General features: G+C 35.5%; 1 protein-coding gene and 1 long non-coding RNA gene across 5 annotated transcripts; one reads left to right on the top strand and one right to left on the bottom strand.

Moving 5' to 3' along the window:
- The first annotated feature begins 39 nt into the window (after positions 1–39).
- Positions 40–10,845, top strand: LOC103401420 (disease resistance protein Roq1-like). Of its 3 annotated transcripts, none has more exons than XM_070814699.1 (6): positions 40–640; positions 3,098–4,207; positions 4,328–4,624; positions 4,760–5,980; positions 6,098–10,475; positions 10,589–10,845. In XM_070814699.1, the coding sequence occupies exons 2-5, from the start codon at positions 4,085–4,087 to the stop codon at positions 6,797–6,799; spliced, it is 2,343 nt and encodes a 780-aa protein (XP_070670800.1). In that variant the 5' UTR covers positions 40–640; positions 3,098–4,084; the 3' UTR covers positions 6,800–10,475; positions 10,589–10,845. The 3 variants fall into 3 exon arrangements, with proteins under 3 accessions (XP_070670800.1, XP_070670804.1, XP_070670807.1); XM_070814703.1 differs by having other exon boundaries at positions 497–640; positions 4,101–4,207; XM_070814706.1 differs by lacking the exon at positions 3,098–4,207 and having other exon boundaries at positions 507–640.
- LOC103416005 (uncharacterized) lies at positions 7,789–16,703 on the bottom strand. 2 transcript variants are annotated; one of them, XR_011576728.1, is made up of 4 exons: positions 16,418–16,703; positions 15,429–15,757; positions 15,156–15,275; positions 7,789–8,178 (listed from the first exon to the last, which is right to left on the bottom strand). It is a non-coding gene; the product is annotated as an uncharacterized lncRNA (long non-coding RNA). The 2 variants fall into 2 exon arrangements; XR_003767116.2 differs by having other exon boundaries at positions 15,429–16,703.
- Positions 16,704–16,937: the final 234 nt, after the last annotated feature.

Below are 16,937 nucleotides of genomic sequence, written 5' to 3'. Positions count from 1 at the left end.
ATATATATATATATATATATATATATATATATATATATATAACAAGAGAGAGTCCATTGTCCATACACCATACCATACTGCATATTCCAATTCTTTGAGAGGCTCCTTTCTTTAGCTTATGGTCTGGCTTTATTTCTCCTATGGCCAATCAAATTGTCCCTTCTTCTTCCTTCAGCAGTACTCCTTCATGGACATACGATGTCTTTTTGAGCTTTAGAGGTGAAGATACACGCACCAATTTTACAGATCATCTATACCATGCCTTGGACCGTCATGGAATCCACACAGTCATTGATCATCATGAACTTCCAACAGGAGAAGAAATATCACCGACTCTTCTCGAAGCAATTGATAAGTCGAGAATTTCTGTCATCGTATTCTCTGAAAACCATGCTTCTTCAAGATGGTGCTTGGATGAGCTCGTACATATCCTTGAATGTAGAAAGTCAAAGGGACAAATGACAAGGCCAATTTTCTACAAGGTGGATCCATCGGATGTCCGACACCAAAGAAATAGTTATGGTGCTGCGTTTGCTAACCATAGCCGCAAATATGAGAATGACCTGGAGAAGGTGCAAAGATGGAGGACAGCTCTTACAGAAGCAGCAAATCTAAAAGGAGTTACTCTCAATGAGGGAGAGTACGTTTATTTCTAACCTTCCTGTATATGGTTTTTGAGTTGCTTTACTCTATATTTCGGAATTTACTACTTCCTTTTACAAATATAATCTTTTTTCTCAATCTAATGACATTTAGGGTTGTTTTATTCACACCACACATACGGTTGAATAGACCTCACATATTAAATACAATTCACATATTGTTGAACACACCTTGCATACTATATGATTATGCATGCATTTCCGTTGATTTCAAATTAGAAAGTGACATACAATGCATAAAATAAAGTTTATCAATGGATTTTTACTTTTATTGGTTAGAGTTTTGTTTATAATGGAGGGTGGGAGTGGCTTTGAGAGCTTGAAGAAAAATAATTTTTGGGATACACCTTAAAAATGATTCGGGGTACTCAAAATTTTTGTTTGATTTTTAAATCTTATTAGGCCTAAACAGTAATTATATAAATCGTTTAATAATATGTAGTGTGCTAATAAAAACAACTCAAGCAAAATCAATAATTTTCAAACAAAAAGAGAATAACTGTTATAAATCAGGGCTCAATTGATATTATTGTATTCTCCTAACAAAAGAAAAATGGCGAAAAACATTTATTGTTGGGAATTTGGAATTTTTTTTAAAAATAGTGTTGCACTTACCTTTTATTTGTATCATTTCTTTAATAGAAGTAGAGTCCATCAACACATTTGAATACATCTTTATTAGGGAGGTTATACAAATAGAAGGTAAAAATAGCATTTTTACTTTTTTTTTCTAAAAAAATCGTTTGTTACTATGAATTATGTAGTTGACTGAAGAATTAAGAAGTGCTGAAATAAAAATAAGAATTAAGAGGTGTTCAGGGTCCGAATTGGTTCAAGTTTACTGTTTACCCCCAAAACAATGTCAAATCAATTACAAAATAACGATTTAGTTTGGTTGAAACTTGATAAAAATCTGAAACAAACCGAAGCATACCAACCAACCCATAACCGAAGCAAATATTTTTTCTTTTAAATTTTTTTTACTTTGTTAGCACTTAGAGTAGTCCAACAATAACAAAAAAAATTCAAAATCTGCCACATATTATTCATATTCTAGTACATCTAACCACGCATCCTATAATTCATCATGTCATCAAACTTTAATATAACTCTATGATATCAATATCTTTATATTCAACATCCTTATCTAGTTATTAGCCAATAAGAGTACTAAATGGGTATAATAAAATTAATATAAGACCAAATAAGAGTACTAACTGCAATAAATTCATTATTAGGGGTGAATTTTTTCACCATATTACCGTACCAACCAAATTACCAACTGCATCACACCAATTTTGTGCCAATTTTTGAACCATATGTAATGGTGTGCTAATTGTACCATACCAACATAATTGATATGATAATGGTATTTAAAATCAATATATACAGTGCCATAGAAAATTAGAATTAGATGTCTCATTTTAGACATTTATAAACTAAACATTTGTTACCTTCAAACTTTTGATTAAACCCTATATTATAGGTATATTCTTAACTTAACTGTTTTTTTAATTTTGAATTTATTTCCATATCAAAAATGCTAATATTAATTAATTAATTGCTATTTTTATGTATCTCATCCCTTCCTCAATTTAAGGATTCAATTATATCTAGTGGGATGCAGATTAATTGGATGAAATATAAATTTTTTCAAATTTCAACTCAACATTTTATACAAATTATAAAAAAAATAAGAGTCATTTTATAATTAAAATAAGGACAACACAACTTACCAATAACTTGGTATGTACCAAAATAAGGACAACACAATGCACTAATAATTTGGTACACACCGAATAAAAAATTGCACAACATACCAAAAGTAATATTTTATATCATACCAAAGTACTAATACTTACACAAATTAAATTTATATAATTAATGTACACAAATTAAAATTATATAATTAAATTTATATTTAATATATGTGCATATTATATCTCATAATTGTATTTTAATAGGATATTCGATGTATTTTTAGAATTTAAAACAAAAAAATATTTTTGATTTAGTTTGTAACTTTAACTTTAGCTTCTATTTTATTTAGTTTGTAACTTCTATTTGGTTTTAAGCTTAATTTGTATATTAAATCTTGATGCATAGCTTAATTTACTAAATGTGTCTGAAATGTGAATGATGAATCTTGATTATAACTAAATAGGTAACAAGCATATTAGATTACCTCAATGATTAAAATGGTGTTAAGTAATAACTTAATACGTGTGTATTATATCATGATTGATAAGACACTTTTACGACTAAAAAATTTTGGGTTCTAACTTCAAATTAAAAAAATAACAATAATACGTTTTTGGCTAAAAAAAGTTATCAATGAATTGGAGTATAAAAAAAAGGGTTAAGGCCACCAAATTGGTTGTCATTACTGTATCATGCCAACATAATTAAATGTGTCATTATTTTTTATCTGGTAGGTATGAAACTACATTTATTAACGACGTCGTTGAGGAGATTTCAACTCAAATATTAAATCGCACATATTTGCATGTGGCCAAATACCCAGTTGGAATAGAGTCTTGTGTAAAAGAGGTGGAAGAGCTTTTAGGTGTCGGTGGAAATGATAGTCGTGTGGTTGGGATTTGGGGGACATCTGGAATAGGCAAGACAGCAATTGCAAAAGCTGTTCATAATGCAATTGCTCATAAGTTTCATGGTAGTTGTTTTCTGGCAAATGTTAGAGAAACACTGGCATCGCTTGGAGGCGTAATCAAACTACAGAAGACTCTTCTATCTAAAATTCTATGTGGTACAAAGTTGAAAATTGTCGATGATCATGAAGGAATTAGTATTATTAAGAAGCGGTTGAGTCAAAAGAAGATTCTCTTAATTCTTGATGACGTGGATAAATTGGAGCGGTTAAAAGACTGGGTCGATGTCGATTGTTTCGGTGAGGGTAGCAGAGTGATCATAACCACAAAAGATAGAAGTTTGCTAGATTTTTATGGAGGTAAGTGGATATATGAAATGAAGTCCAAAAGTTGGGATACGACAAAGCACTTGAGCTTTTTAGTTGGAATGCCTTCGAAAGAAATAGACCTCTAGATGATTATTTGAGCCTCGCACGAAGTGCAATAGCCTATGCTCGAGGCCTTCCGTTGGCTCTTAATATTATAGGTTCTTATTTGTGTAATAAGAGTATAGGTCGTTGGCAAGCTGTATTGAACAGTTACGATTCTTACGGTGGAGAACCTTATACAGATATTCAAATAATACTTCGAAAAACTTATGATGCATGGGATTATGACTTGCAACAAGTTTTTCTAGACATTGCATGTTTCTTTAAGGGTGAAAATAAAGACGTGTTACAAATATTAAGAAGTTTGACGCTCAATGTACGTCAAGATTGTATTGAAGTACTTGTTGAGAAAGCCATCATAACTATTGAAGATAATCTGATTTTGATGCATGATTTGCTAGAAAAAATGGGTAAGCATATAGTTTACAAAGAATCCCCCACTGAACCGGGCAAGCGAAGCAGGTTGTGGCATCATGAAGATGTGCGCAATGTTCTAATTGACAGTAGAGTGAGTAGAATATATGTTCTTACATAATTACATTTGATTTAATTGGCATGAATTTGAAAAAGAAAAAAAAAAGATTTTATTGTAACTTGTTCGTTAACATTATTTCTTTTTCCATCTTAGGGAACAAAGAAAATTAGAGGCACTGTTGTGAATCTGTCCGAACCAGATGTGATACCCTTGAAAGCAAAAAGCTTCTCGAAGATGGTGAATCTTGAATTTTTTATAAACCGTAATGCACACTTTTCAGGACGCATTGATTACCTGCCCAACAGTTTGAGGTTGATTGAATTCGGTGGACGATTCAATATTAATCAAAAGCATACGTATGTGCTCAATTTGCCATCCAATTTTCATCCGAGACAACTTGTTAGCTTTGATGTGTCATACAGTGGCATAAGACAATTGAAGGAATCTAAGGTACATACTTTAAATTATTTTGAATCATTATTATTTAAACATATATTTTATTTCCCAAAAAAATACTCAAGTGTTTTATTATATTCTTTTTAAAGCATGTGAACTTTTGTTTTGTCTTTGTTTTTGGTTTTATAGAATTTGGCAAAGCTTACATGGATGAATTTAAGTGGTTGCGAATTCTTAAAAAAAATCCCGGACTTATCTGGAAGCCCAAACATAATTGAGTTGGATCTAAGTGACTGCACAAGTTTGGTCGAGGTTGATGATTCAGTTGGATTCCTTGATAAACTTGAAATATTGAATCTTAGTGGGTGCTCTAAGCTTACGAGGTTTATAACAAGACTTGGATTGAGATCCCTTAAAGAGCTTTATCTTTCTGGTTGCACAAGGTTGGAGAGATTTCCAGAAATAGAGAAGGACAAGATGAAATCTCTGAGGCATTTGAAGATAGGAAAAAGTGGCATAAGAGAATTGCCTTCATCAATTGCGTATCTTACTGGGCTTACGGACTTGATTGCAAATGGTTGTGAGTTGCAAAATGTCCCCAACTTATCCAGATGCCCAAACATAGAGGAGTTGGATCTAAGTGACTGCACAAGTTTGGTCGAGGTTGATGATTCAGTTGGATTCCTTGATAAACTTGCAATATTGAATCTTAGTGGGTGCTCTAAGCTTACGAGGTTTGCAACAAGACTTGGATTGAGGTCCTTATATGAACTTGATCTCAGAGGTTGCAGAAGGCTCGAGAGTTTCCCAGAAATAGAGGGCAAGATGGAATCCGTATGGTATTTGGATATAGAAAAAAGTGGCATAAGAGAATTGCCATCAATTGCTTATTTTACTAGGCTTGAGACATTGAAAGCAAATGGTTGTGAGTTGCAAAATATCCAACTCTTCCCTTTTGGAAAGAAGGTGAAGTTTGAAGAAGTTTCATCCTGCAGAACCAATTTACGACTGTCTCTTGATCTGGAAGGATGCAATTTATCAGAAAGTGATTTCCTTGTGCCTCTTGATTGCTGGTCCGCATTAACAAAACTTAATCTGTCGAGCAACAATTTTGTTAGCCTTCCGGATTGTATTAGCAACGCTGTCAACTTGGAGAGACTTCTCTTGATGGCTTGCAAGAGGCTTCGAGAAATTCCAGTCCTTCCACCAAAACTAAAAGAGTTACATCTGGATGATTGCACATCATTGGAGAAAATTCCAAAACTGCCCCCGAGGCTTGCGATTCTTAGCTTGTGTCACTGCTCTGGACTTAGTGGTGATGAGGTGGGGCTTGCGATTCTTAGCTTGTGTCACTGCTCTGGACTTAGTGGTGATAAGGTGGCAAAGTTGGAAAACAACTTGTTGAATGAGGTTGGTCTCTCTTCTTCTTAATTTATGTTCAAATGAAAATTAATTTTGTTGATACTTGAAAGAGAAATAGATCACAAATGTTTGTAATTTGTTAACTATATATATCTACTATTGCAGGAAATTAATCCGCACTCTCGATTGGATATTATTTACCCAGGCAATGTAGTTCCAAAGTGGTTCAGTTATACCTCAGATCATCCCACAACCATTCAACCTCTACCAGAATATGAATGGGATGAATATGACAGGAAACGAAAATTTGGAGGCAGAGAATTTCGTTTTGAAATTCCTCTAAAATTACAAGTGGGGGAGACGTTATTAGGATTGGCTCTATCTTTTGTTCTTGAACCATCAACGGAAATTTATGCTGATGACAAGTGTATTTTCATCAACGGAAAAACAACGTGTGTACCTTATCCATGGTATGCAACGGACATAAAGGCAACTCATGTGAGGTTTACGTTAGTGAATTTAGAGGAGCTGGAGCAGCAGGGAGATATTTGTCAAGTTGTATTTCGTTTGAGCAAAGGGTGTCCCATTAAAAGCTGCGGCGTGCACTGCCTATTGCGGAACCAAGACGAACTGCTTCACTTGTCTCTAAGACCACCGAGCAGCCTTGGGAAGAGGCCTCGTCCACGTGGATCCTCAGATATCTTTGACAATGAATATGATCAGCAACAACAATGGCTTTCCTCATCTTCGGAGCCAGCAGATGATCATCCAAAACGCAGGCAGATTGATCCCAATGTTCCTATTGAGGAGGATGAGGAGCAAGAGCAACCATTCGCTTCAGATGATCCGCAATTTCTGATTTCTTAAAGAGTTTTGGTACGTACATATTCGTTTGCACTTTCCTAATCTCTAAAACTAAGAGGTTGTTTGATGACCATTTCAGGTTGTTCTATTGACTTGCGTTTGCCTCTCTGTTTTCTTTTTATATATATAAACTACATATTAATAAAAAAAAACTCATTGCTAACCAAATCCTTATGAAATTACAAATTTAACCCTCTACTTAATAATGAATAAGAAATATGAGCATAATTGTAATTTCAAACAATCAAAATTTTTTTTTAAACCTCATATACATGTGATTCTAACAAATATCTAATTAAAAATAAATAAAAAAATAAAAATTAAAGCAGCTCTCTTCCCCACCCCCACATTCTCTCTCTCTCTTCCTCTCTCCTCCTACTTTAGAAACAAAAATAAAAAGTTTTCATGCACACTTTGTGGTTGTGGGTGGCCATATGCTCATATATGATAAAAAAAAATTAGTAACAACTAGCGACTATAACAAAAATCTACTAATCACAACTTCAAATCAAAGACTAATATCTTCCATTCTATCACTTACACTTGCTTTTATCTTTCCTAAATCTAAAAATATCACCAATAAAAAACGGAAATATCATAAAGCTAATCAAATCAATGGAAAGTCGTTTCTACCAGATAAAGTCATCTACAAATCAACTCAAAGTTGATATCAATCGAAATCTACCGAGCTAAGCTGGTTTGTACATTATTATGAAAAAAACATGAACAACGGACTTCCAAATAACCATCTAGGAACTTCCAATTCAGTCCTCAAATGCCAGCAATGGAGAAAAGCTTCTCCAACATTTGCTTTTCTCAGTAATATAATATTAGTTTTCAATCGGCAGAAACAAAGAATTCATTTGTAGGTGGCTAGTTATTACAAAAACAAAAGCCACATTTGTATCCTAAAGATATCTGTGACCGTGAGTGAGCAAGTCACATCCCTCGACTAACAAAACCAAATTCTAATTAGTTCAAACAAACAACAATGGAAGGAAAACATACTTCATATTCATATACCACAGAAGTAGACAGAGTTGATAAAACCTAAAAAGAACTATTCGTTTCACCCCAATTTATCTACCTCCAACATAAATTATTTACTTTGTAAACTATTTCATATTTGTTTCCCTTCTTTCACTCACCTTAACCCACCATCATACTCCTCTATGAGTTTGACCGCAATGCTCAAGCAACACCTATATGACTCACAACTCTTCTACGTGAACTAACTTGAAAAATGTTACCATGAGAATCGGAAGAGAACATCTGCACTAGTAGTTAACACGTACACCCTTTGCATACCTCAGTTTACTTGTAACTTTGAACTGACATTGAAGGATAACGTTGAATCAATAGGATATTGCCTCCTCAACAATCTGTTGATAAATGAGAACAAAAATGAATAGGATGATACATTGAAGGGTTAATATTCTAGATATCACAAAAACATGGAAACCACAACAGTCGGGCATCCAAAAGAAAGGCATGAAGTGTACCTTTTCAGTTAAATCCGGACCTTTTTCAGATACGTGAATGAAAGAAGTAATATGAATTCAACATTAATTACCTAAAAACTTGGTTTTATTCAGATATATAAAGCTACAAGGAGAAATGAGATTATAAGTACAAAATTTCTACAAGGTGATCAAGGAACTACATCATTTGGATGAACATGTAAAGCAACTACTCCTCTGTTCCTGTCTTTATTAATCAAGTATCCACGCAGAGACGGTAGACTTGTAGGATTACTGTTTAATCACAAGTTGGGGTTCACAATAATCTAAAGTGAGAAAACTCCTTCACATATACATTAAAATCAGTCATTCACTTTCTAATTAATAAGTAACAAGAAGAGCATCTCTCTCTTAAATTTGTTGGAACCCTATTGGACTCTAATCTTATCACATCAGGGTTTCAGTTTAGTGGAAACCTAAATCAGTTAGAGTTAATAAATGAATAAATATTATTTCCTTTAAAGTAGGACTATAAGGATAACCATGGTAGAGAGTGGATATCTCACGTTGGAAATCAAATGGACGTGGGGTTTAATCAAACTGTTTCCGTGATAGGAGGAAATGGTTGAGATTACATGTCTATAAAGGTTGAGTCCCTGCTCAAGGGGAAAACACGTTCTTATTCAGTAAACTAGCCCTATTCTAGTGAAAGCATAAGGTCCCCATTGAGTAGAAGACTTACCTCTGCAAACTCTGTTGCAATGGCTTCTTCAGGTTTGATTTATACTCTGCTTATTAATGTTGTAATCTATGTGAAGCTAAAATTATAAAACTCCAACATTTGGTATTAGAGCCTCTATTAGCTCTTCATAGATTCACTGTATTCTATATTATATGTTCCGCTGTGATATTTGACGTTGTGTTTTCTTGAGTGCTTCTTCAGGAGCAAAATCGATTCAACGTGATATGAGTTCCAACCTCATTATCATCAAAAGGAAATCATGCTGTTAAACCATTAAAACAAATGTTTGTAAAGTCTACACCAAAGTGGGATTTTAATAAAATTTTGTTTACTAAGGAGGTTGCATGGAGGGTGATTCGTAGTACATGACATGATAACTATAATCCAAAGGGTATTAAGTTAACTGGTTGGTTTTATTAATCAGTGTATAGGTTTTTAGTTAGTCTTTGAGTCAACTATTTTCTCGTCCAAAGATTAGAATTTTAGTTGTAACTTGAACCCTAATTAAGAAGGCTATACAATAAGGATGCATGATCAGTCCATATGCATAAAATGCAGTCGTGTATCTTGCCCAAAGGTGTTACATGTATCTGTGATTGATTATTTTTCAATGAAGTTATTTGATTGTTTTATGTGGCTTCCTCAATGAATTCGAATGCTCTAAGTTTCTCCTCCATTGAGCCCTTGAATGGAGGGAATTTCAAGAAGTGGAAGCAAGATGTTGAGATCGTGCTAGGACTGATGGATTACGATCTTGCACTGAGGGAAGACCAGCCACCTGCTGTGACTGAAAACAGCACCAATGAGCAAAGGATGAAGACTGAAAGATGGGAGAAATCCAACAGGATGGCTCTCATGGTGATGAAGAGGTCAATCACTGAGACAGTCAGAGGTGGGATTCCAGTGTGCGAAAAGGCGAAAGATTTCCTGGAGGCTGTGGGTGCAAAGTTTAAGGTTTCCGAGAAGGCAGAAATGGGCAACTTGATGACCACTCTGACGTCACTCAAGTTCGATGGGAAAACCAGTGTTCGTGAGCACATTTTGAAGTTGGTAGACGCTGCAGCCAAGCTAAAGGATCTCGAGATGCCACTTGATGACTTTTTTGTTGTTCATATGGCACTCTCATCACTACTTGAGTCATTTGAACAACTTAAGATATCATACAACACACAAAAGGAAAAGTGGACACTTGACGAGATGATCTCTATTTGTGTGCAAGAGGAGAGTAGGCTGAGCAAGATCAAGCCTGGGACTGTGAATTTAGTGAACTTCAATGCTACGAAAAGGCCTATGCTGAACATTGGTAAGCAAACTAAGCCCTATACTACCTCTAATGTTGCTGCCAATATTGCTTCCTCCTCTAGAGGACCTCAAAACTATAAGGTGGACTTGGAAAATATGAAGTGTTATTTTTGCAAACAATTGGGACATTTGAAAAGGGACTGTGAGAAAAGAAAGAAATGGGCAGTGAAGAAAGGTAATAAAATTATCAATGTTTTTGTTTGTTTTCAAACTTTACTTGTTGAGGCTCCTCCAAATACTTGGTGGTTTGACACTGATTGCTCGGTACACATTACCAATTCTTTGCAGGGCCCTTCAAGAAGAGCGTCAACAAGTAATGAAGTTTTTGAAGTGCATGTAGGGAATGGAAATAAAGTAGCTGTGGAAGCAATAGGCAACCTCAAGCTTAGACTATCTACTGGATTTGTTTTAGAACTTTTTGATGTTCTTTATGTTCCGTCATTAACTAGGTCTTTAGTTTCTGCTTCAAAACTTGTAAGGAATGGTTTTGCTTTCATCGGAGACGATGAGAGCATAAGGTTATTTATGAAGAATGATTTGAATTATTTGCTTGGTGTTTGTCTTTTAGACAATGATCTTTGGAAATTGGATTGCACCGTCTTGAATAATTTAAATTGTTATAATATGGACTCTTCACTGCAAGTTAAAAGACCATTGTCAAATGACCTTTCTTCCATGCTTTGGCATAGAAGATTAGGTCACATATCTAAAACAAGAATGCAACGATTGGTGAAAGAAAATATTTTGCCTGTTTTAAATTTCACCGACCTGAATGTTTGTGTGGATTGTTGCAAAGGGAAGTTAACAAAAATTAAAAAGAAGAATTCAACAAGGAGTCAAAAACTGTTGGAAGTGATCCATTCCGACGTCTGTGGTCCTTTTCCTACGAAAACAATATGTGGAAATGTGTATTTTGTAACATTTATAGATGATTTTTCAAGATATGGATATGTTTTTTTAATTTCAGAAAAATCACAAGTCCCAAATTGTTTTAAAATTTTTAAAACAGAAGTTGAAAACCAATTGGACACTACAATAAAGGTTTTGAGATCGGATAGAGGAGGGGAGTATTTTGGCAGGTTTACAGAGGCTGGGCAACAAAAAGGACCATTGGCTTTATATCTTGAAGAATGTGGTATTCAAGCTCAGTATACCACACCGGGGACACCAAAACAAAACGGTGTCGCAGAAAGAAGGAATAGAACGCTGAAAGAGATGGTGAGAAGTATGATGAGCCGTACAACTCTCCCTCATTTTCTATGGGGAGAAGCTTTGAAGATGGCAAATTATGTGTTGAACCGAGTGCCGAGCAAAGCTGTGAATAAAACTCCATTTGAGATTTGGACGTCGAGGAAACCTAGTCTTAATCATCTTCGTGTTTGGGGGTGCAAGGCAGAGGCTAGGATGTTTAATCCACAAGAAAAGAAGCTTGACTTGAGAACCGTAAGCTGTCGCTTTATTGGTTTTCCTGAAAAATCTAAGGGTTACAAGTTTTATGCTCCAAACTTGCACACTAGAGTTTTTGAAACCAATAATGCGAAGTTTATTGAAGAAGAAGTCAGCCATGATGGAGGAGATTCAAATGGCTTTATGTTTGAAGAACATGAGGGTCCCACTGATTTTCATGGAGGAGATAATCAACAAAGGTCAGATGCCATGCAAAACATTATGTTCGAACCTGAGGTATTGCCACCTATTCCTGAGATTGGTGGTATAATCAATGACCATGCAAATGAGCCAATGCATGAACCTGTTATTGAGGAAGTTTCTGGGGAAACCCAAGTAATAAATGAAATACCAAGAAGAGCATCGCAAAGGGTTCGAAGGTCAGCGATCTCTAACGATTACGTGACCTACTTTACAGAAGTGGAGCATGACAAGGGAATGTTGGTTGATCCAACAACCTATATCGAAGCAATGAACAGTGAGAATTTTCAGTCTTGGAAGCATGCAATGGAGGAGGAAATTAATTCCATGCATATTAATCAAGTGTGGTCATTGGTGGAGAAAACAGATTCAATGAGACCCATTGGATGCAAATGGGTGTATAAGACGAAGAGGGACTCGAAGGGCAAAGTTGAAAGGTTTAAAGCGAGATTGGTAGCGAAGGGTTTCAACCAAAGGGAAGGGGTGGATTATAACGAAACATTCTCACTTGTTTCATCAAAAGATTCTCTTCGTATAATCTTGGCATTAGTGGCACACTTCAACCTAGAACTTCATCAAATGGACGTTAAAACTGCTTTCCTCAATGGTGATCTTGAAGAGGATATTTACATGGAGCAGCCTCTTGGTTTTGTAGAAGAAGGAAAGGGTCATTTGCTTTGCAAATTAAGCAAAATGATATATGGGCTGAAGCAAGCATCAAGACAATGGTTTATGAAATTCGATCAAAAGGTAATAGAAATTGGTTTCATTGAAAATAAGGTTGATGATTGCATCTATTTCAAATGCATTGGTTCGAGATTTATTTTTCTCATTTTATATGTGGACGACATACTTCTTGCAAGCAATGATTTAAATCTTTTATTGGAAACTAAATCATTGTTGTCAAGAACTTTTGACATGAAGGATCTCGGGGAAGCTTCCTTTGTACTTGGGATTGAGATCATCAGGGATAGGTCAAGAAATTTGTTGGGAATTTCACAAAGGGCATACATTGAAAAGGTTTTGAAACGATTTAATATGGAGTGTTGCTCTGGAGGTGAAGTGCCAATGAGTAAGGGTGATAAGCTAAACAAGTCTCAGTGTCCTAAGAATCAACTGGAAATGCAAGGCATGCTGAACAAACCATATGCATCCTTGGTAGGAAGCTTAATGTATGCTCAAGTATGCACAAGACCAGACTTGGCATATTCAATAAGTGTGCTTGGTAGGTTTCAGTCAAACCCAGGAGAGCAACATTGGGTGGCTGCCAAAAAGGTGTTGAGATACTTGCAAAAAACGAAGTCGTGCATGCTTGTGTATAAGAAGTGTGAAAAGCTTGAAGTAGTAGGTTACTCAGACTCTGACTTTGCAGGGTGTGAGGATGATAGAAGGTTCACGAGTGGTTATTTGTTTTTTCTAGCAGGAGGTGTCATTTCGTGGAAGAGTGCTAAACAGAAGACACTTGCAACCTCCACGATGCAAGCTGAGTATATCGCTGTCTTTGAGGCTACGCAGAAGGCATTGTGGATTAAAGATTTGGTCACTCTTATGGAAGTCGTGGATAGCATCTCAAGGTCAATTGTAATATACTGTGACAATAAGGCTGCTGTGTTCATTTCCAAAAACAACAAGCAGTCTACTGCCAATCGGTTAATGGATATTAAGTATCGTTCAGTTAGAGAGAATGTGAAGAATGGACAGGTGATAATTGAGCATGTTGACACCAACTCCATGATAGCAAATCCACTTACTAAGGCACTGCCAATTGTTGTGTTCAAGATGCATGTTGCAAAAATGGGAGTATTGGATCGTTTGATTCAGCAGCTATGTGGGAGTAAAAGTGCAAATAGTTGTTAAAGTACATGCTGAATGATAATTCATGTGTCATTTTGATGTGAGTTATTGGCATATAGCTATTGATTTACCTGATAAGGTTCTATATTTCCTATAGTTTCCCATTGCATTATTCATTTGTTTTTCGAAACATCAGGAGTATGAATAATTTAGTACATACATATATATACACATGTGAAGAGGTCGCACTTGGTGCGATAGCAAGTGCCTTCGTCCATGAGCGGTAGGTCTCGGGTTCGAGACTTGGGAGCAGCCTCTCCATTAATGGGGGTAAGGTTAGCCGACATTCACCTCTCCCAGACCCTGCGTAAAGCGGGAGCCTTGTGCACTGGGTACGACCTTTTTTATATATATACACATGTGATGGCTAATGATTCTTTGTAGGAATGTATCAAGGATACTGCAACGCTAAGGAAATGGTTTATCCAGTGGGAGTGTGAAAAATGGCACTCTTTTTACTCTGCATGTTTAAGCATCATATGTGATTGGCTTCATAGTATTAGTGATTACAGAGAGACTGTGCTATTATTGTGCAAGTTCTTTCTGCAGTTCTATGCCTTGAGTCACTCATGGTCGATGTGTGAGGAAATGCTTGTTCATCTGTTAACTCATGTGATCACTAAGGAATTGATTTTGGTGAATACATTGCTTGAACGAAAGTGATCAGTTTAGGTCCAAGTGGGAGAATGTTGGAACCCTATTGGACTCTAATCTTATCACATCAGGGTTTAAGTTTAGTGGAAACCTAAATCAGTTAGAGTTAATAAATGAATAAATATTATTTCCTTTAAAGTAGGACTATAAGGATAAACATGGTAGAGAGTGGATATCTCACGTTGGAAATCAAATGGACGTGGGGTTTAATCAAACTGTTTCCGTGATAGGAGGAAATGGTTGAGATTACATGTCTATAAAGGTTGAGTCCCTGCTCAAGGGGAAAACACGTTCTTATTCAGTAAACTAGCCCTATTCTAGTGAAAGCATAAGGTCCCCATTGAGTAGAAGACTTACCTCTGCAAACTCTGTTGCAATGGCTTCTTCAGGTTTGATTTATACTCTGCTTATTAATGTTGTAATCTATGTGAAGCTAAAATTATAAAACTCCAACAAAATTCCCTCTCTATCTCCACCAGTTCTTGATTTTGTGAACAATTGAGGACCCAAACTCCATCCCAGTAAATCTAACCAAATTAAATTCGTTAGGGTAACTGCAGAATGAGGTTTTCATCGGCCAGGAGAAAAAACAAAAAAAATAAAACGAACTGAAACGAGGCAATTTGGGAGTTTCTAGGGTTCTAATGATGCGAAACTTAAAACGAAACTTAGAGATAGAGAATTTAGTTTTGTGACTTACGTATTAACCACCAGAAATCGCAGCCTCAAAATTATGAAATCGTAGCTTCCAATATTCAAAATCGCAGTCTCAAACCTCTGAACTCGAAGCTCCAATATTCGAAATCGCAACCTCAAATCTCTGAAATCATAGAAATACAAATTATTCCTGAAATCAATCCAATCAGTTCTTCGAAAACGAAATAAAAAACAAATTCAGAAAAATGGAAAGAAAAAAAACAAAAAAGCGAATCGAAACAATTCAATCCAATCATAAGAAACGATTCAAAATTACCTCGGATCTCAACAGACCAAAACCCTAACAGAGTCCTCTGCAGATCGAATTCGGACTGGACTAGTGGGAAACGAGTCGAAATTGTATTGAAAGTAGAATATCTCTGAAATCGTAGCTTCTACATATCAAAATCGACGGAAAAGCCATGGGAGAGAGCTCGACAAGTTGGAGGGAGAGAGCTCGACGAGTTGGAGAGAGAGCTCTCGACGAGCTGGAGAATTTATTTTTTCTTGGTTAATATATAAACAGTAGATGAAACAAAATGTGAGCGTAAATATACAAGATTTTTTTTTTTTTTGGTTGGAAAATATAGGGAAGGTAGAGAAGTTCTAGAGAAATGTGAGAGAGAGAAATGGAAACAAGTTTAAAAATTTAGAGATATGTTAGCTTTAATGTGGGTGGGTGAAGGAAAAAAAAGGAAAACGTAAAAATTTCGTTTGTTCAAAATTACATTATTGTCATGATTTTATTTTGTGATTAATGATTACATTATTATTTTTCTTTCTTTAGGGGGGGAGAGATTTTGTTAACATGTAATTTAAATAAAACTATATATTTTTTGAGAGAGACTAAGTTTTTTATTTATTTGAGAAAGAAATTAAACTTATTCATGTCACATGCGATATCATGATTATTTCTTCTTGGTCCATTTCTATCTCTCTTCCTTCTCCTTTCTACCCATTTGTCTCTTTATCTCTCTCCACCTTCTTCTTTGTATTTTTCTTTCTCTTCTCTCTTCGTACTTCTCTCTATTCCTCCTCCTACGTTATTATCTCTATGGTACTGAAATTTTCGAAACTGATCTTATCAAAGCGTTGGAATTTTAAAATTAATCTTGTAGAAATTTTGAACTAACCTTACAGAATTGCAAAGAAAATGTGAAAGTAATCTTGCATAAATGCATGAATTGTGAAACTGATCGTTTATAAATGCAGAAATTAATTTTTACGAATCTAAAATTAGTTTGAAGTTTTGGCCTAGTTTGTCACTTTATAGTTTTGGCCTGGTTAACTTTGAGGCCATGGCTGGAATTTAAAATTTTTGGTTTGCTTGTTTTTGGGCTAGGTTTGTTGAGGTTTGAGCTTTTGTCTCTCCTTGAACAAAAATAATGAAGTTTTATGAAATATATTTTGTGTTGTTTTAGTGTTCAGAGATTTGGTGACCATTGTGTGTATTGCATTTTAAAGTGGGGCTAATGCCGGAGCTCCATCATGTTTATATGTTTATGAACTTAGCATGACGGTGAATTTGTTGTTCATCTTTGTCCAGGGGTTAGAGGAGGCCTCATTTCGGCGATAAACATGGATTATCAAAATCTTATTCAGGAGATCGATTCTCTTCAGGTTGTCTTAGCTTTGTAAGGCCAATCCCTCAACCTCTCGCCAGTCGGCTCTACTGTTGAGGATGCAAAGGCATTGCTAGATTAGATCACTAGAGCTGACATCACCCATATATGCCGCCAAGCCAATGAAGCAGCGCACCGTCTAGCCTGCTTGACACTTATTTGTA

This window comes from Malus domestica, chromosome 02 (assembly GCF_042453785.1).
Source record: "Malus domestica chromosome 02, GDT2T_hap1".
In the NCBI taxonomy this organism is placed as follows: Eukaryota; Viridiplantae; Streptophyta; class Magnoliopsida; order Rosales; family Rosaceae; genus Malus; species Malus domestica.
The sequence above is the reverse complement of the archived record's forward strand: the minus strand, read 5'-3'. Positions and strand labels throughout refer to the sequence as shown.